We start from the raw sequence: 19,730 nt of genomic DNA, 5'->3' as shown, positions 1-19,730 counted from the left end.
TCTAGGTAGTCCGTCGAGAGTGCTGATCTCTGTATTATCTAAGGTTCTGATTGAACTAGACAGCGGAAATTCCGACGTTCCAAATCACTGGTTTGCTGATGTTTTGAGTTATATTACTTCTCACTCTCTCTTTAGCGCTGTATACTGGGAAAGAGTCCTGTGGCAATTTATAAAATTGAGCATAAATATTTTATTTTAACCTCTGAGATTACTTCAGAGGGGTATTAATCAGAAGGTGTTAATCTATGGGCAGAACCTTCTCGTTTATTTAAAGATGGCTGCGTAGTGTATGTATTTCATCTGTTGAAATTGGTATTCCTCACAGTAATGTTATAATTAATTTGATACCGCAAAAAAGGCTGTGAGGCATTTTAATAAATTTAAGAAAATTAATTTAATACGTATGTCACAAGATGACATCAAAGTCAAAGAGTTTCGAAAAGAATGGTTCAACAGTTAAGCCACATGCAGTGGATTCAGTTTGGAATAGGGCATTCACATGTAATTCAGAATGGCCAGATAAGGTATTTGTTGGTGCTTATATAAATACTTTAACAAGAAATACAGTTTGTCACATTTTTATGTTATGAATGTGTAGTAATTACTGAGACAATCTCTTCCAGGAGGAATTCTTGGATGTTATTTATTGGTTCAGGCAGGCCTTAGGAATAATTATTGGCTTGCTGTGGGGACTCATTCCATTGAAAGGCTTCATTGCATTGTTATTGTAAGTACCAGTTTACTTTCAGCTGAGTAATGTTTTTCTTTGAATTCCGTGAAAATTTTAGTTGATTTAATTTGGAACCTAACCTTAAAATATCACATTTTGCTGCATTGAAGAAAGAGTTTAAACTGTATTGTTAATCTTGCCATAGGTTTGTACTGGTCAACGCTGGATTGGTTTACATGTATTTCACAAACTTTCAAGGTGTGGATGAAGAAGAATATGGAGGTGCATGGGAATTGACAAAAGAAGGTTTTATGACTTCATTTGCTGGATTCTTGGTAAGTAAAAAGTTTTGAATAATAAATATATTAAATCTTATCAAATCTGAAACTTAAGACTCAAACTTGCGATACATTTCCTGCACCATTTATATATGAATCTGATCCACCTGTGGATTCTCAAATGTGTCCTCTCCTTTGGTTGCAAATATCTTATTATATTATCAATATTAATTTATCCACTTACTGAGGGAACATGTTTCATATATGTGTGCCAGTCATTGGTGAGTGCAGTTACTGAAAAAGTAGTATTCATATATATAAATGTTATCATGAACAAATTATATTTCTTATCTCTTGAACTTCATTGTCTCTAACTGAACACTTTGGTGTAGCAGCAACACCCCTGACTTGTGTTTGGGATGTACGTGGTTTAAATGTTAGCTGAGTACCAAGTAACATGACAGGGTTTTTGTAGTTTTCCTTAGTAGTAGGAAAATCCTAGTATAGTACCTTTGGGTATATTGCATTGATATATTGTGTACTGTACCATGTTTCAAGGACTACAGATAAATACAATTGTGTTCATTTTATGTTCATTTTTAAATCAAATGAAAACAGGTATGTTTTATTTTGAAGAGCTGCAAAGCCTTGTACAGGCAACTCTCGGTTTACAAACAAGTTCCGTTCCAAGATGTTTGTTATGTGTATCTTGCATTCCTGAGCTTTTACGATACGTATCGTATACGTTAGCAGCCATTTTAAAGCATTAAAACCATGTACTAAACATTGAATGGTCTATACAGTATGTTTTATGATACTGTATGTGTGCATTATGGATTATATGATACATAACATAAAATAAAATAAGAAAATAATAAAACAAGATATCATACGTGTTAATTTTAATTAGAAACATAAAGAGTTACAAAATAGAAATAAAGAAAATTCAATTCTTTATTATTAGTGTGCTGTATCAACAGCCTGATGGCCAATTACAGATACAGCACAGAGATGAGCACACGAACACAATAAAAACATAAAAGGTGAAACAAGCAGAATATAAAATACATTAATACAGAGGACATTAATACACAAGAAAATTGCAACTAAATATATTTGCATATTTGTAAAAATAATTTAAATCAATTAAGTGAATCATACTATTATAGAATGTGAAGAAGTGTGACAGTTTTCGTCAACAGACAACATTAGCAGCTGATGCGCATCTAGCAGAAGGACTGTTTTTGATCAAAGGGCTAAAACTGAACATAGAAAAATCTCTCAGATTCCGAGCAGGGATGCGGAGACTGACAGCTTCCAGAAGGGAAGGACAGCATTTAAAACCGTGGTAAACCTGCGCAAGGAACAGTGCATCACTACAATGCCTTCTCTTATGCAGGGTCTGGAGTTTTAAATACTCTAAAGCATCAGTGCACTTGGGGGAGGAAACGATAGTAGCGAAGGGCTGCAAACTTCTGCTGGATATGTTCCAGTTTGTTGGCATCAGTAGTCGTAATAGAATTCCAAGCGACCGAGGCGTACTCGAGCTTCGATCTAACTAAGGTTACATATAACATATACAGGCAATCGAGAGAAGAGAACGAAAAGGTTAATGTGCGAACAAGACCCAGCAACTTAATACAATGTGAAAATATGTGGTCAACATGGTTGTGAAATCGGAGCTTAGAGTCGATTGATGAGTACTAACATAATATATGTACATACATATGTATTCAACTTTATAAGGAACTCTATCTATTGGCGACTTTAAGAAATTTTGAATGAATTGTGACGTTTGTTATAGTGAATGTTTGTAAATCGAACGTTCGTAAACCGAGAGTTGCCAGTATAGGAAATCTCAGAAGTAAGATGAACTCAGTTGAGTGTGTATATTCATTCTCAGACTTAAGCTTAGCAACCACAAGGAAGGTGGAAGTTCTAAGAGAAGCTCAGTTGCTGGAACAGTATTTATAATGGCTATGCAATTCTCTACAGTTTATTGAGTTTACCTCTGGAAGATTTTAATTTTATCTTATGTTACTAAACCATGGTAATATAATATTTATTTATAGTTTATTTCATGCCACTTTTTCAGTACCTCTGACTACATAGTGTCAGATGAGAGGATGATAGTGAAAGATGTAGAAGGAATTGGTCATGGCCTAATTTAAGATATTGTCCTGGCATTTGCCTGGAGGAACTGAGGAAACAACAAAATACCTCAGTCAGGATAGCCACTCTCCAGGCCAAGATTTTAACCTGGGACCTTCCGAATACAAAACAGGAGTGCTAACCATTTGACCATTACATTTGGTTATGGTGACAAAATAGTGAATCTTACGACCAGTGCTTTTCTATTGTGGTGGTATACACACCAATATGCAATACTAGCACCTTTTCCTCAAAATTTAATAGTGATGGTCAGATTGCATTAAAATTATCGCATAACCATATCATCAACATTTTTCTACAAAGTGTAAATAGTTATGTTTGTATGCATAATTGTTTGACCAATTACTTTTAGCATAGACCCCTAATACAAACTTTTTTAATCTGTTCGGTAATTTCAGAAGTGGAACATGTAGACAATATGGCACAATCGATGTGTGCATTCACTTATTCACTATGTGCAAGGATCTCTTAAAAGTCCCAGTTTCTGACATGAGTATGTCATTGTTATGGTTTCACCTTTAAGGAAGTAATTTCAGTATCTCCATGGTAATGCAGAATTACCCTATAAACTCATAGCAGTGGTTAGTGTGTAGATATGTAATGTTCATTTCTTTTACAGATGACATGGATAATTATATATTCCGGGTTACACTTTGAATGATCTACATATGAAGAATTTTTCATGGGTAAGGGAAGTTGATAGGAATGTTCTGTACAATATTTTATGTTGAAAACATCTGTATGAAGTTCATTAAATAAACTGTGTTGTAGACATATTTATTCTGAAATTTATATTGTGTATGTATGTTCATATACTTGACTATGTTGTGTTTGGTCCATAATGGGAGTATTTCTAAGAAATAAATGATATTCAAGTTGCCTGTTTTATAATTATTCCTGTTACATCACCCAATGCATGTTTGCAGTGAGCCACAATAGCTAGTAATTATGAGTACTGACGAACAACCAAACATTAAGTTCATGCAAATATCATTTCATTCACCGATACTTTCACAATTTGATTGCTTTAGTGTGAATGCACAGGCGATACGATATCGCATATTACCTATCGTCTTTACGTGTTTTGGGTGTGAATCTTGCCCATACTGCACCAAAATAATTCAAGGAATGTAAAGTCTGTTACAAACGACGGCGTCTTTTCATTAATTCGAATGTACAATGTAAAGAAAGTCTTGTTTCTGGACGACTTTCTTAACGGAAGTATCGAATTCCATTATTTTATTTATTCGAATTATTCTATCGCATGTTTGTGTTCTGTAGTTCGTATCAATTGTATTCGATAGTTGTCGATTGTTCCAAACCGAAACCGAGATCCACAGATTATAGAAGCATCATGGCTTGTGTTTTGTTCAGTAGAAATTTGTGTCTTCAGAAATTAATTTGTACGTTCCTTTATTACTTATACTTGCTAGAACTGGATAAAATCTGAATTATATGGAAGACAATAAGTTATTTGTTAATCCTAATATATTTCATACTGCAACGTATGGAGTCACTTAACCCTAACCTATATTGTTCGTCTTTTTGAACATATATCAATTCTGTTGTGTTCCTATGAATATTAGTTAATTTTACAGGTCTGAAGCAGTCTGTGTTGAAATTGGCTACAGTTACTGTTACTACTTCGTGTATCCTGCAATTGGACCAGAGGTGGAGGATAGAGTAAGATTAAAATTTTACAGAATATGTATAATTATGTACTGTATGACCAGTAAGTAAAGTAAAATAAAGTTTGCCCCACTATACGCCATGTAGGCTTTTGGGGTGAGCGGAGGTATAGCTCCTCCCTTCCTTGACCTCGGCACTAGATGGGGGTGAGTGGTCAGCATCACGCCCCGGCCGGCTTTACCCCTGGGAAAGGCTGGGTGAGCCCCAGAGCCGGTCTGGACGCAGAGGCTAGAGGAAAAATCCTCTGCCCCCGTCGGGGATCGAACCCTGGCCGTCCAGCCCGTAGCTAGTCACTATACTGACTGAGCTATCCCGGCTCATACTGTATGACCAGAGCATATAAAACCCTTGGAAAGGGTCAGAGCTTTGCATTCGGTTTTACAGTGTAGGCGGTCTCTTCCTCACCCTTCTCCAGTAAGGAAGTTGTACTATTCTTCATGTAATTTGAGATTCCAGATTGTACTCAGATTTTATCTTATGGTGGTTTAACAGCATATTACAAAATTATAATGCTTGCTTTTATGCAGTGCTATTTATTTTGCATCTGCGAACATCCGTGTTTGACATTTTAGTATGCGTAGGTCTTTAAGAATCATTTATGTTACTTTTGATAACTGTAAAGTGACAATCGGCATAAGAGAAAGTTTGACTGCAGAAGAGGAAGAGATTTTATCAAAAGCAGTGGTGGAAGTGGAACTTCCACTCATATAGTTTTTATATGTTCTGATGTGTCAGATCATTGTCATGTATTGAGGTGTAAGGCACAGGATGTGTAATGTAAAACCTTATTTTATCTTAATGATACATTCACCTTTATGTAGTACTTATGTTTTTGGCTTTCCCATTGTCATTCTCTAAATCTGGTGTTTTGGAAATGATCTGTTTTTATTATGAATAGTAGAAGAAGTTTCCTACTTAATAGGACCATTTGGAAAGATCTAGCTTCAACTGCACACCATCATTAGGAATATTTAGATGGAGGCTCAGAATGTCAGTATTAATCTGGCGGAAATGTCACAACCAAATATTGTGTCGGGTTAGATGTAAGAATACTTTTTAAATTAAAATAAGTGCTTATGGACAAACAGTTAACATACTTCATGTCTTCTTTTGTAACGTATAAGTCACAAAGAAGAAATATTTGTGTGTTGTGTGAAGACAGTGTAAATAAACTTATAAATTTTAATTCACATGACATTCCTGTACAATCTGATCAGTCAACATATCTTAATGTAATAGGTAAAAACACATTACATAAACTTGTTTAGTTTAAAAAAAAGTAAAGCTTTCCTGCTACATGCCATTTAGGCACTTGGTGGGAGAGTTGATGTAGCTCCAACTCATTCTTAACATCAGCACTAGATTGGAGTAAGTGTCAATGTAATTCCACAGCCATGCTTAACCCCTGGGAAAGTAAGCTGGTACCCATTGGACAGGAGGCTGGGTGGGCCTCAGCCGGTCTGGACACACAGACTAGAGAAAAAATCCTCTGCCTCAAACCCTGGTCATCCAGTCTGTAGTCGGTCACTATACAGACTGAGCTACCCCAGCTCATTTGTTGTTGAGTATTTACCAAAATTATGTTGAATCATAGGAATATCGTTCAAAAGATAGCAATGAATATGGAACCGGCTGTCTTATCAATAGAGCACAGAAGAAGAAGGTTTGAGTTTAATTTGTTAACAGTTATGTTGGAGTCAGTTTAAGTTCTGTTGCTTGCAGACGGAAATTACCAGTGAACCCAAATACTTGTGGTATTCTAACAGACAAGCCGGATTACTCATATCTTGATGGCAGACCAGCCGAAATTGGTGTTGGAATGAAACGGAGAGTTGAGAAACAGAAGGAATATGCAGTAAGTATTAAATAGTTATTGCAGAAGTGTGCCATTAATTTCAAAACAACTTTGTAATATGAGCATCTGTATCATGTACCCACATGATCTTTGAAGTTCTTACAAAGTACATATTTTATTTTTATTTACTGACAACAAACAAACATCATTTAACCTGTCATAGTTGGAGATTCATAAAAGTTGTATCCTAACAGGACAGTAGCATTGCTACAGATATCTGGTGTTTAGTAGTGCAAGAAAACTAGATTTATGAAATTGGCCATCTTAGAAAGTGTTTGTCATGAACAAAGGTGTGTGAGGCAGACAGAAAGATGCAAATAGCATCTGCTTCATGCTTGAAGCAACTGAATATTTTATATACCAACTCTGTGAAGCTGATTGGCTCATGAGGGCATGTAACAGTAAATTTGAAGAGGTGTTAAAACTTGGCCACTGTCATTTATGTCAGTCACTTTATTCCTCCAGTCAGTTACAATTTATTATGAGGTTTTTTTGCACCAATCATTTTTCACTGTTCTCTCTATTTAACAGTATTGAACATTTTAAGGTGTTTACACACATTATTTTTCACTTGGTCCATGAGTTAATTTTAAGAATGCCTTTTTGACTTAAGTGACAGCCCATAGCAACAGAACTATTACATTATACTAAAATTTATTTGCATTTTATTCTTATACAAGAACATAAATTCTGGGCCCTTTAACCCTATAGTTTGCTGCTTTTGATTTTGCAACAGACCAGACTGTTCCATAGTTTGGTGGCCATGAATGTTAGGTGATGGTAAATTTTCATTAAGTGCTGCTTTAAATCAGGTCATTATTACTATTGTGTTATCAGTAAAAGGATACTGAAACCTAGAAATCATAATTTAAAAATTTCTGGACTTTTATTGTGTTGATATTACATTACATTTTAGTATTTTAGTTATTACTTTCATCTGTCCCTTCAGGAATTTTTATTGTTATTTGTAATTTCATTTTACCACTTTTTTGTATGTTTGTGTTTTCTCCATTAAACCACCTGACATGGCTGATAGCACAAGAAGAATTCATTATATTTAGTCTTCATGAAAGTTTCAGATTATACATTCTTTTATGTTGCAATCCTTTCTGACATAAAGTGACATTTTAGTTTGTATCTTGGTCAGAAAGCCCCACTAAGAAATCATATCAGTATCTGTACCTTACATAGATATTCGCATGGTGAATGTGTAGAAGGTACTACTGAGTTCTTTGTTATAAAACTTTATGTAACATACTCTTTGTTAGTTTAGTTGAGATATTTTGATTATTGCATTTCAGAAAAAGATATGGACACTGTCAAAGGAGATTGATTTTGCTGTAGAGAGACATAAGGCACTGGTGCAAGAGAAGAAAGAGGAAAGACAGCGGAAACTTGACAGCAAATTGAGGCCCAAAGGACACCTTTTATTAAAATCTAAAAAATAAATACAGAACTTTTGGATTTCTTTGTTGTTAGATTTGCTACAATTGGAAACAGCTGCATTCGTATGTACAGGTGCATGAATTGTGCAATTTTTCATCAAATGTATGATTATAAATATATTTATTATTAAAAATATTGGCCTTTGGAGAAGTTTTTTTTTAATTGGGGTTATTTTTACTTGGTGTATAACTGATAGCCATTATAGATTGTTTTCTAGGTTTCTAATGAAGGCCCCCCCACCCCATTTTTCCAGTAATTGTTGGGTATCTAAAAATAGTCTGAAGTAGCAGTGTTCTTACTTGTTTTGGCTGGATTTTGCATTCTGTACAGGTTATTGTAATGGCTTCCCACATGATTCTGTTCATGCATATAGTAGTTCTGTTATATAATCTGTATTTTTTTTGTTTGGTCTCAAAGAATCTTGCCCATTAATCATCACACAAACTAGTGCACAGTTTACTTCATTTGCTTTGAATGAATGTTATTTTTATTATGCTGTTTGCATGTTTTGTTACTCTTTAACCTATACAAATTTTTTCATCTAGTCATACAAAAGAATTTAAATGTATTTGTTTTTTGTTTTTAAAATATGTTGAAACTCTTTCCTTGTATTGATAGTCTTTCAAATATCAAAACAGTCAGAAGGAGTATTTTTTGGGGAGATCATTTCCATTTCTCCATCCATCTTTGTATATATCTGAAACCTCTGAATGGATTTTGATTAAATTTGGCACCATACATCTACACCAGATGATGTAAGGTGTATTTAATTGTAGTTGTTGCTGGTTCAGTACAACCCATGAAACTAAAAAAATATGTATTATCAGTTTCTGCATAAATTACTTACCAGATGTTCAGGTCAAGAAGTTAATAAATACTGCTGCTTTATATTCAGGAAGACCTTTAGAGTGAACCTTGGTCTACAGACCAACTGTCTTGGCTTTTTTATGGTTTACCTCAGTTTCTTCATGTAAGTGCTGTCATGATCAGTTTTAATAGTTCTTGACCATATCCTCTAAAATGTATCATTGTCACCGTACTGTTTGACATGATATCATAGCTAATAATCACAGTTGTACATTTAGCAGTGCAATAGTTCTATTGATTTGAGGGATAACTCAGGAATCAATATAAATTTGCTAACTGTACAACAAATGTGTATGCAACATAAAGTGCACATCTCATTTAGAGCTGCAGTTCTTATTTGGGGCATTTTGATAAGAGGTTCATTTAACAACGTAGAAGCAAAATTAACGTCTAACTATTACTATCAAATTTGAGACGTAGGGCTTGTGTTATGTATTCTGTATGTTCAGTGCTCATGGTGGCTAAGATGAAATAAATTTATTTGTATCTACATTAAATGAACATTAGGATCATACAGGAATTTAAATTTGCAAAGAGCACAATTAAAAATGTGTCCTCCAGTAGAGTGCACATTATCATCATAATTACTACAGTTAAATCACCTGTTTTTACATTTGCTACAAAGTGGAATAATTAAATTTTCTGTCATTATTACTTAAACACTCATTGTGATTAACATTTTTGATATTTTGTAAATGTTACAAAAGAAACAGTCAAGCTACTGTCACATAACATTCTTTGACAAGTGAAATTTCAGGTTCTCACAGCTGCAAGTATGAAGACAGCTGTCTCCTGGGTTATTGTGCTATGTAGTCTGATAGAAATTTACCAACATTTCAGAGGCAGCAAACACCTATGAAACATCTGTAGTAAACTAATACCAGGCTACACAGTATAACAGCCCAGAAGACCGTCATCTTCATTCATTAGCAAGTAAATGTAAATCCATTCAGTAGAGATCAAACAGTTATTTGTTTGAATATTTTGATTGATTCTTAATTGCTTTTGATATAAAACATATAAGTGCTGAGAAATGAAGGCCAAGTAAAGACATGAAGGTTTGTCACAGTGTTCACAAAACCTACCATTAGACCATATCCTGATGATCCATTTATCCAGCATCCATTCTAATATTATCCTCTCTTGTCTTTGTAGGTTTCCTGAATGCTCTCTTTCAGTGAGGCTCATAAGTCAACACTTTATAAGCATTTTTGTTTAATCACATGCTACCTAAGTAAGTATCCACAGATGATGATCATATTCATTTGTACTTAGTGGTGTCATTAAGTATTTGCCAACATATTGTTGCTCAAATGACTAACAACTGCTTGTCAACTAGTTTTTTTACTTTACAAAGTTGTTAGGTATGATGTTAAATAAACATATATGTCTGATGTTTTTGTTTTTAATAATAAAAATACATTGTTAGAACAGCACTGGCAGTTTGTATTGTCCATGTAAATACACATACATTCTTACATACAATTATAATTTTTTTTATTAGTTACAGGTGTACATTCACAGGATGTATATATGAAACTTACTTATTCCATTCCAGAAGCGTGTTTTTATTTTCACACTGCCTTGTGGCTTCAGTTTCCTGGAATCTGTACTTCCAACTTTGAGGTTACTGCCTTCCACTGTAGGAATTGTTTAAAATGCGAAAAATATCAAATTTAACATATCCCTTTACCATGAAGCCATATATGGAATGTGGAGATAAGACTCCACATATTCTTAACCTTTGTTGGCTTTATATGCTAGTTATCCTTAAAATAGGAAATATATCTCCTTTTACACACAGCATGGATGGTGTTTAGAATGCCCAAATGTTGAACATGGAGATAGTTAAAATTTAATAGTATTAAACCTTCTGGACATTTACAATAGCTCATCATGCTCTGAAATCATGTTACATATCTGTCTAGGAAATTGTCATGTTTTACATTTTTCAATTTTTGTGATGCTGATTTTAAAAGTATGTGCATTATAATTATTGCTATGCTTTATTGGCTCATGAGATTTTCAAGGAAGTCTTGTGCCTTTTCAGGCCTTCCCCCATACTACCTGGCCTACATATTGACTTGATTTTACTCTGTACATAGAGGAGTTACATTTCTTTAAATGTTGGTAACTCTCTTGAAGATTATGCAGCATCACAATCCAGAAGTCTACAATGTGCACTTTTTCACCATGAAAACCTAGAATTTTATTATATCATATTAACTGATTCTATCTTCTGGAATCTCAGAACTAATTTATTTTAGAAGAAATTATCAGAAGTGGGTAAACTTGTTCTGTGCTTTCACATGTACTTATAAATTAAACATAAATATTGGTGTAGAATAATTTTTCTTGTTTGTCTGATAACAGTACTGTTATTTTCACATAATTAGGTTGTAGTCTGTATATGAGAAACTTATGTAATAATGTAGCTGTTTGCTATCTTTATTTATGCTAAAGTGCCTGACAAAAATGATGGTAGCTGAATTTTGGACACTTCTGTACATCTACTGTCACATCTCACGAGCCATTCATTGTCTGAGACTTGGTGTATAAAATACTCTGTTACTGGAAGCATGAGGCAGACACTGTTTATATATGTGTGCCTCTGCACCAACTGTCTTGCTTATTCCACCTTAATAGTTTTTAGTTTGTAATATAAATTTGTTCCATGTTGAGGGGTCCACAGCATGGCATGTCCTTAGGATGCAGATGGAGCATACAGCCTCCAGATATGGAGTTATTTATATAAAATTGTTCCTACAGTGGTAAGGGTATAGTTTCCCAGAATAAGTTGGTTCTGTACAAGATTTTTGAGTAACCTTGGCTGACCATGATATGGTTAAATGTTTGATAAAGTCAAGGTTATTACTTTGTGGAAAATTATCATAAAATCAGTAATAACATAAAAATATAAATGAAACTAGAAGGCACTCTTACATAGTCTAGTCGGTTTGACATACACAAACATTCACTTACTTTGTTTAAATTACACTATACAAAAGAGCTTAATTCTTTGTAAATTACTTAAATGAAAATAATCATATACTCTAAAGGGTTGTTCTTCTGGACTTTGTGATACTTGATAATGCTGTTATAGTTTCACAAAAAATCAGCTGTCTAATACAGACTTATGTTTAAACACTGTCTCTGAAATTAAGGGCAGAGAAATTATAGCATTGATATTAGTTTATTTCTTTAGCACACTTCATATTTCTTACTGTTTTCTCATTAGATAGATTATGTGAATGAAGAGGCAGTGCTTGAACTTCATCATTGGCGTTGTGTGCAGAATTAATATTATATTGTAATAATAGGCATGTTCCTTTTACTGCTTAAAAAGGAGGTCAGTTGTCAGAGTTGTAAGTTAATTCTTTGGAGCTATAGAAGTAGTGACTCTAGGAATCAGCAGAATTACAGTTAAGTTTTTAATTGCAATGTATTGTCCTGATTAACCCTTTGAAGCCGAGTGGTCTATATATCAAGTACTTTAATAATCAGTAATTGTGTATTTTTCCCGTGAGTTACATTTACGGGTTTTATATGACTCAGTAAACAGCAGTTCTTTCTGTAAACAGCATTAAGCAACTCATTTTATTTGGGATAAGAACCAAATTTCTAAATATCCTCTGAATTAAAGAAGATGGCTGTCTTCTGGCTTGAAATGTCATGTAGTCTGGTAGAAATTTACCAACATTTCAGAGGTCCTTGCTGCCTCCATCATCAGGGCAGTGAGTTGGTAAACTTCAACCAAACTACATGGTGCTGCAACCTGGAAGACTGCCGTCAATGGACTTACCACTACGGAAACCTCAAATCCTACTTATCCTTTAAATTAACTTTGGCTTCAAAGGGTTAAAGATTTTTTTCAGTCAGCTGTTGCTCAAAACCAGTGTTCATTTTGTGAGAAAAGAAAGGTACTATATTGGCTTCAACAGGGCTGCCCTTCAAACCTGAAGAACCGTAATTTGTTACACTGAAATTGTTGATTAGCCTTTAATTAATGATTAGCTCAATGGGCATCTTCACTTCATTGAGATCCAAAAGGTAATGTTCTTATGTGTAAAATCTGAGGTAAGAAACCCTTGTACCCACTGGAATGGAAGGTGGGATAGTCATTCAGGATATTGTTACAAAGAGAGAAATTCCTATAAATTTGCTTTCTTGGCTTTTGTACATTGTCTAAATTATAAATAAAATCATAATGTTTCAAAGGCTGGATTCTGCTTCCATCTTCATGTAAAATGGGAAAGAGGACAGAAATTCTATCTGTTGGTCCCCCTGGTTGAGCTAAAATCAGGACTAAAGATGGAATCAACATCCGAAATGCGATTACATTTATTATTTAGGTGATGGACTGAGCTCAAGGAAACAATTTTATAGATTACAATGTACCGTTATCAGAAACTTTCAGACTTCAGAAAAATTCCTGCCCTTGCTGGGAATCGCATCCATCATTCAGTTAATTTAGCTCACTGTGTTGCTAAGATATATATATATATATATATGGTCATTGTACATTTCCATCATAGTTCAAATTCCAGTTCAAGAACTTTTCAGAAGAAAATCACTGGTCATCATAACATCTACTTGGAACTATATATTTAGTTGAATGACACTGCACGGTATATACGTAGACTTTGTATGAAGGCTGTGGAGTTGAATTGGAGTACAGTCCATCTTCTGTGGCTAGAGTATAGGTTTTAAAACATTTTTCAGTGCTTGTTAATTTATAATTCTAAGGTAACAAAGATCAGTCATAAAATATTGTATAAAATAGGAAGAAACATTACTGTTGGTTAATTACAGATCTAAAGAATATTCTTAAATATCTTATATTATTTTGCTCATGTTATTTTCATTCTAAACTAGACACTGTTGTATCCTTTTTCATACATGTTTATATCAAAATTATGGGTTGTTATTAATCGCTTTGTTTTCTTATATGATTCTAAGTTCTGAGTGTGGTGAAAGGCCAAATATACATCTACAACTTTGATTGGTTGGGCTTCTTCTGAGCTCTTGTTCCTTAAAATATGGTTTCTAGGCCATGCAATGTACCCTTTAACCTTTATCAGCTGTGCAGCATATTATGCAGTCTAGCTGGCCATATGTTACAGTATGCTGCTAAACAAATCACAGTATTGAAGTCTGGCCAACAGCCCTATATTGTAGAGGTCTGCACAGTCTGGAATTTTAGGATTCAGCCTCGCCCAATGACCATTTTGCCCATCCCTGAAGTTTACCTTCAAATACGTTACCTGTATCTCTATGAAGCCCAACTTCCTTTTATTCCAGCAAAAATGAACCCTGGTGTATGTACAGTCTGCCATGACTATCATTCAGAAATACACGTTTATTTTAATGTACAAATGACACTAATTGAATGAATTATTTGACTGTGCTGTAAGAAAATTTGAAGTTAATTTAATGTTTGATGTACCAACCAGGGATTCCCAGTAAACTTGCATGTGCAGTCCCATTGTAACTTGCTGGGCAATTCACAATGTACAAGTAGTGTCACATATATCTTTATGCTACTTCTTAATTGTGTGAGCATGATAGGAACACAACTATGAATAATTGTAAATGAAAAAGCCTGATATGTTGAAGTTGCTGTTATTTGAACAAGGCCTGAGCCTAAACATTATCTGTGCTCCCTGGCTTGCATCACACTAATGCTAACGCTGATGCAGACCTCTACCTTATGGGGATTTAAATCCCATATTCCCTTACAATAAAGGTTAAGGTAGATTGCAAAGGGATAATGGACATAAATGTCAGAACAACATTTTTCCACATTTTCTGGTTCAAGATGTAACATGATGCCTCCCACATATACTGTCACTTGGAGCCATGCGGCATAGCATTTGTGCTGGAATCTTTTGCAGAGCTCTTTTCCCTTTCATGCTACATGCTTTGTCCATTGGGTCCCCACATTAAGGAGCAGGAGTATCTGTTGAAATGCATTTCTGTGTCAGTTTTAGTCTTGCCTTCATCCATTTTTGTCAGTGTCTTGAATGTGACTGAATTATCATCTTTCAGAGTTCAGATGATTGTACTTCTGTTCTATGCTTCCCATGGAGCCATACCTGGAGGAAGAGGAGTTAACATCACTCTGAAATATTAGGGATAATACAGAAAAGTATGTTTTCTGATAATAAAATAGAATGGCATGTCATTCTGCTTTTTAAATGTTACAATTTTGTTAGTTGTTTAAATTTTACCCCTCTTACAATTCCCTCTGCTCCAGCCCAACCTAAACAAAATCTTGGATACATCTTCCATTCCACAACTTAATGTTACTACTGTTTTCAGTATCTTCATGAACATTTTAGTAATCCTAAACTTTAATTAATATAATTAGTGTTTCACTTTTTAAAGAAATTGATTTTTTTATTTTTTATTTATTTTTTGAATAAAGCACAGAAGTAAAGTTGGTTTGTTTCTGTAATAATTGGAATAGTGTGAATTTATCAAGAAAAGTTTTCATTGCAGAAAGTAAATTCACTGACAAGTCATATGTAATACTGCTTAAGAAACACAGGAAAGAAAATATCTTAGTGAAATTTACGCATCCACTACCTCCAGAAAAAATGACTTTGCTTCCAAAAGGCAGATCTTGTGCTGATAAGTCAATAATGACATAAAAATATATTGGTATCTTTTTGTATTAAAGTTCATATCTCAGTTTAAACTCAAGACAGATAATTAAATTAACAAATGAAGGAATATATGTGTGTGTGTATAAATCATTAATGAGTGCATAGTAATTATACTTTTGTTACAAAGTATATTTAACTTACTAATGTCAAGATTTTGGTTTTGAATTGAAGGAACCAAGCTCTCTTGTCTTCCCCAAGCAGTTACAGATAATGTACATTATTTTTATGTAATGCACTGAATTATCTTTATGAAAAGTAGCAACACTAGAAAGCACACAGAATAAGAGTAGAAAGTTGTACAAATTTAAGCATTGGGCACTGTATATAACTTAGTAAGTCATATTTATTGAAATATGGAGAAGTTTGTCATTTCCTGAGTTGTGTGTTTATGTTTTTTACCCTTTGTGCCATATTACCAGTTTGATTTTTAATTTATGCGGTATAATTAAAAGCCTCATTATTCTAAAACTAAAATTAAGTTTTGTGATGTCCTGAGTTTCATATATTGTACAGGTCTGAATGTCAACATCTTATTTGATTTTTATGCCTGTTTTTAATTACTCTATTTAGCTTCCAGAATGGTCTGAAGAAATAATTTCTTTATAAGCAAAAAATATTGAAGTAACACAAGACAGATTCATTATATCCCTCTGGGGTAAAGAATGCTTTTCTCTCGTTTTACTCTGAAGTATAGTTTGGGGGAAAAAGTTAACTATTTTCCACTTTTGTTTTCTGAGCCATTATATTCTTAGTCCTGTCTTGTTTTACTCTAATACTTCATTACTTTACTGACTATTATTTCTTTTTGGTTTTTCCACCCATCTTGCCATTTTTCACTTGATCATTGCTGTTTGTTCCTATGGCTCTCACAGAGTTTGTCATGTTTCCCACACAAGCAACAATATATGTTCCATAAATTTTGTCTCATCCATTAATTCCATTTGCAGATCTTCTGTCTGAACAGACAATGATTAATAACTGGGTATTTGATACTGAAGTGGAGTGTTCTATCTGGCATTCATATGGACAGTTAGTTCATTAACACAAAGTGTCTCTTCACTAGTAACTACAGAACGTGTAGATTCTCACAGTTCTTGAATTTGGAGTCTTCTTTTCCAAACAACCATGTGAACATCTGCCGAGCCTTCATGCTTGCACGCACAACACCTCGACTCTTGTACCAGTGTGCTGCTCCTTCCTTATCAGAAAGGTGTGCATGGACAAGCTTGAGCCGAATTTGGTTCAGGATCCCTACCAGTAGTTCATCTACATTGTGACTAATTCCTACAGAGATCTCAATGAACTTGGCGCGATATGTACATGCAAGGCATTTTCCATCTGAAACAAATGTGGGATATCCATCAGTTTGTTTGACAAACAGAACTTATGTCTAATGAGATATGAATTTTATAATTAAATTAAAGTAGTAATATGCATGTGGATTATCATTCTGTAATATATTTTGATTTCCATTTCCATTTAATAATGTAGATTCATATATCAAATATAGATATTGATATGTCCTTTTCATCATGAAACATCCCTGTCATAAGCTTACATGAGCCTATAACTGGACCCTGGTTTGAGTCAGTTGTATCTGATCCTCCTGTTATTTCCTGTTCATATATTTTCTTCAATACTTTATTTTCAATTTTTATTATTCCTTAAAGCAGGGCAGCAAGTTTCAGTTATACAAAGCAACGGATGTTCTAATCTCTAGGACTTTTAGCCAAATATTGAAATATAAAAGATCATGAGCAGAATGGTAGAATTTACCAAATTTCGTCTGCTGTTAACATGCTTTTGAATATCCTATATTCAAAAGCATGTTAACAGCAGATGAAATTTGGTAAATTTGCCCCTTAAGGTTTCTCCAACTTCAATGCCAATGAGAGTCTATACTAAAGGTTCTGGAAGAATTTAATTTTGGTTATTATTAATCAAGCTGGAATAGATTTTTATAATTTTTCATGAAAAAAGGCTGATCATGCAAAAAAGGTCTATGTAGACTTTTATTAAGATTTACATCTATTTGAAACAGATATTGTGAATGTTTAACAAGCACAAGAATAATTATTCTTGTCTTTCTGCAATGTGATATCTGTATTGTTATTAGCTTTGCAGCAATTAGTTAACATTAAAGTCACTGAGAATGAAAAATAACAAATTTGGAAAATTGGATGAATTGATTGCCATTCATGTTAATTTTTGTTTTAATCATTCTGTGCAGTTGGGTGAATTTTAACATAATCAATGATGACAACTTGCCTTGTGATGATACAGCTCGGCTGCGGACGAGGTCAACTTTGTTGCCCACCAAGATGGCTGGTCTGGAGCGCAGGAGTTCCCAGTCCTGTAACCGGGCAAGTTCAGTCTCTGCCCTCTGGAAGCTTGCTTTGTCGATTACCGAGTACATAACCACAAATGCATCTGGTGGGTTTGATCTGTCCAGCTCCTCCTGAAAACACAAGTTAGTTTGATAATTGTTTCTTGGCCTTCTCAGTAAGATTTACAAATTTTCTTTGAATCAGTTCTGTAAAATTGATCTTTGAACATTGTCCATAATCTAAATCATAAAATTATAAAACTACAATGTTTCATATGCTGGAATCTGTTTGTGAAACATTGTAGTCTTTTAATTTTATAATTTAGATGATAAAATGCAAAAGAACAATTTTACGTATTATAGCACAATGTCAGAAAACTTTAAACTTGACATCAGTCCTTCACTCCACAAGCCACATCTTGTTATACTGAAGTCTGAATAAGTGCTCTATTCTTATATAGTCCTATTCAAATAAATTATCCTTCCAGTTTTCAGTGGTTTTCAAAAGGATGCTGTGTGTACATGACCTTAGTAATGTGCTAATTTATTTGATGATACTTTCTCAACTGCTTAAATTATGGCTGTGAATGATGACTGCAGGTTATGGTCATGACCTGAATCTGCGAGGGTGAATTTCTATTGGTTGAGAGAGAGATTCTTTTTCCTTCATCCTGGTTGAAATACCTGGACTTTGCCCATTAGCCTATACATTTAAATGAATGTATTCAATGGGTAAGTAAGAATCTGTAGTTGAAGGCGTCTTTATGTAGAACATCATTATTTTGCAGCAACTTGTTTGTCATGTTATGCATTATATAGTGTAAATTAGAAACGACACATAAAACAATACCTGTTAGAAGATTTCTGTCCTCTGGGTTGTTGCGCTGTGTAGTCTGGTCGATGTTAACCAACGTTTCAGAGGTTATTCTGCCTCCGTCATCAGGACGATGAATATGCCAATAACAACCCAGAAGACAGAAATCTTCATACTCACCGCTGTGAAAACCTCAAATCTTACAATACCTGTTTATTCTCAGAGCAAACTAAACGAATAAATATACTCTCTGGGCAGCATGTTAGGCATCACTATGCTAAGTTGTGAAAATTTCTAATGAATATTTGTTCTCACTTGGAATCTTAGGTTACTAGAATTTTACTGTAGCTTATTTTAGTCTGTTTAGTAATATATAATACGGAAATATGCGTAACGCAGCAAATTCTGTATTGAATTGAATTTGGATTAAACAGAAACTACTTTTCTTAGATAGTGTCTTGAATTACAGAAAACTATTGAACATGGAAACGAGAAAGAAAAATAATAATCTATTTGAACACAGACTGCTTTAGTATTTATTGATTTCTGATCATATAATTTTGTTTTATAATGTGTTTTTTTATCCCCTGGGGCTTATTTGACAAGAAAATTGCATTCTCTAATAGGAAAGATCTAAGGCCAACCATCTTCAGAAAGCAACACAATAGTTACATTCCTGGAAAACTGTGGAAAAAATCATGTTACAGAAACCACTGGTTCAGTTGGAATGAAAAGGTCAGGGTTAAAGAGCTGAAATTCAGCACCACAAATGTAATTTTTCTGTCGTAGTCATATTACACGGTATACACAAAAGAATGATGCGGTTTCAAAAGTTAATAAAAAATGTATTTCTCACCTTACACGGGCACAACATACACCGTCAGCGGCGGCAACTGTCCAATTTTCTCATGCATTACTTACAATCCTTCAATGTATGCACCCTGG

At 34.1% G+C, this 19,730-nt stretch overlaps 3 protein-coding genes across 6 annotated transcripts in view; 2 read left to right on the top strand and 1 right to left on the bottom strand.

Moving 5' to 3' along the window:
* The first annotated feature begins 43 nt into the window (after positions 1-43).
* Positions 44-3,998, top strand: LOC110833754 (GEL complex subunit OPTI). Its single transcript, XM_022072212.2, has 4 exons — positions 44-524; positions 624-727; positions 876-1,005; positions 3,740-3,998. The coding sequence occupies exons 1-4, from the start codon at positions 414-416 to the stop codon at positions 3,779-3,781; spliced, it is 387 nt and encodes a 128-aa protein (XP_021927904.1). The 5' UTR covers positions 44-413; the 3' UTR covers positions 3,782-3,998.
* Positions 3,999-4,335: 337 nt separating this feature from the next.
* On the top strand, positions 4,336-10,413 carry mRpL52 (mitochondrial ribosomal protein L52). Of its 2 annotated transcripts, XR_015537443.1 has the most exons (5): positions 4,336-4,523; positions 4,719-4,803; positions 6,532-6,664; positions 7,966-8,182; positions 10,133-10,413. XR_015537443.1 is itself a non-coding variant. In XM_022072210.2 (4 exons), the coding sequence occupies exons 1-4, from the start codon at positions 4,385-4,387 to the stop codon at positions 8,110-8,112; spliced, it is 504 nt and encodes a 167-aa protein (XP_021927902.1). In that variant the 5' UTR covers positions 4,337-4,384; the 3' UTR covers positions 8,113-8,260. The 2 variants fall into 2 exon arrangements, 1 of the variants encoding a protein (XP_021927902.1); XM_022072210.2 differs by lacking the exon at positions 10,133-10,413 and having other exon boundaries at positions 4,337-4,523; positions 7,966-8,260.
* Rgk3 (Rad, Gem/Kir family member 3) overlaps positions 10,367-19,730 on the bottom strand; it is an 88,999-nt gene continuing 79,635 nt past the window's right edge. For 2 of the 3 annotated variants that reach the window (XM_022072209.2, XM_087357318.1), the window contains 2 exons: positions 17,914-18,103; positions 10,367-16,983 (listed from right to left, as the gene is read on the bottom strand). In XM_022072209.2, coding sequence (XP_021927901.2) covers positions 16,712-16,983; positions 17,914-18,103 — 462 coding nt within the window. In that variant the 3' untranslated portion in view covers positions 10,367-16,711. The remainder of the gene's footprint in view (positions 16,984-17,913; positions 18,104-19,730) is intronic. The other variant, XM_087357317.1, reaches the window with a different exon arrangement.

This window comes from Zootermopsis nevadensis, unplaced genomic scaffold, assembly GCF_977971745.1.
Source record: "Zootermopsis nevadensis isolate Lab colony 2312 unplaced genomic scaffold, Znev_1.0 Znev_ptg000028l, whole genome shotgun sequence".
NCBI classification, from domain to species: domain Eukaryota; kingdom Metazoa; phylum Arthropoda; class Insecta; order Blattodea; family Termopsidae; genus Zootermopsis; species Zootermopsis nevadensis.
This window is presented reverse-complemented; position numbering and strand designations above follow the sequence as displayed.

Excerpts from the sequence above, each read along its gene's own strand:
- LOC110833754 (XM_022072212.2), top strand. The coding sequence starts at position 414 with ATGACATCAAAGTCAAAGAGTTTCGAAAAGAATGGTTCAACAGTTAAG. Across the intron at positions 525-623 it reads ATTCAGAATGGCCAGATAAG|GAGGAATTCTTGGATGTTAT; the intron begins GTATTTGTTGGT and ends AATCTCTTCCAG. Across the intron at positions 1,006-3,739 it reads CTTCATTTGCTGGATTCTTG|ATGACATGGATAATTATATA; the intron begins GTAAGTAAAAAG and ends TTTCTTTTACAG.
- mRpL52 (XM_022072210.2), top strand. The coding sequence starts at position 4,385 with ATGTTTGTGTTCTGTAGTTCGTATCAATTGTATTCGATAGTTGTCGAT. Across the intron at positions 4,524-4,718 it reads GTGTCTTCAGAAATTAATTT|GTCTGAAGCAGTCTGTGTTG; the intron begins GTACGTTCCTTT and ends TTAATTTTACAG. Across the intron at positions 4,804-6,531 it reads GACCAGAGGTGGAGGATAGA|ACGGAAATTACCAGTGAACC; the intron begins GTAAGATTAAAA and ends TGTTGCTTGCAG.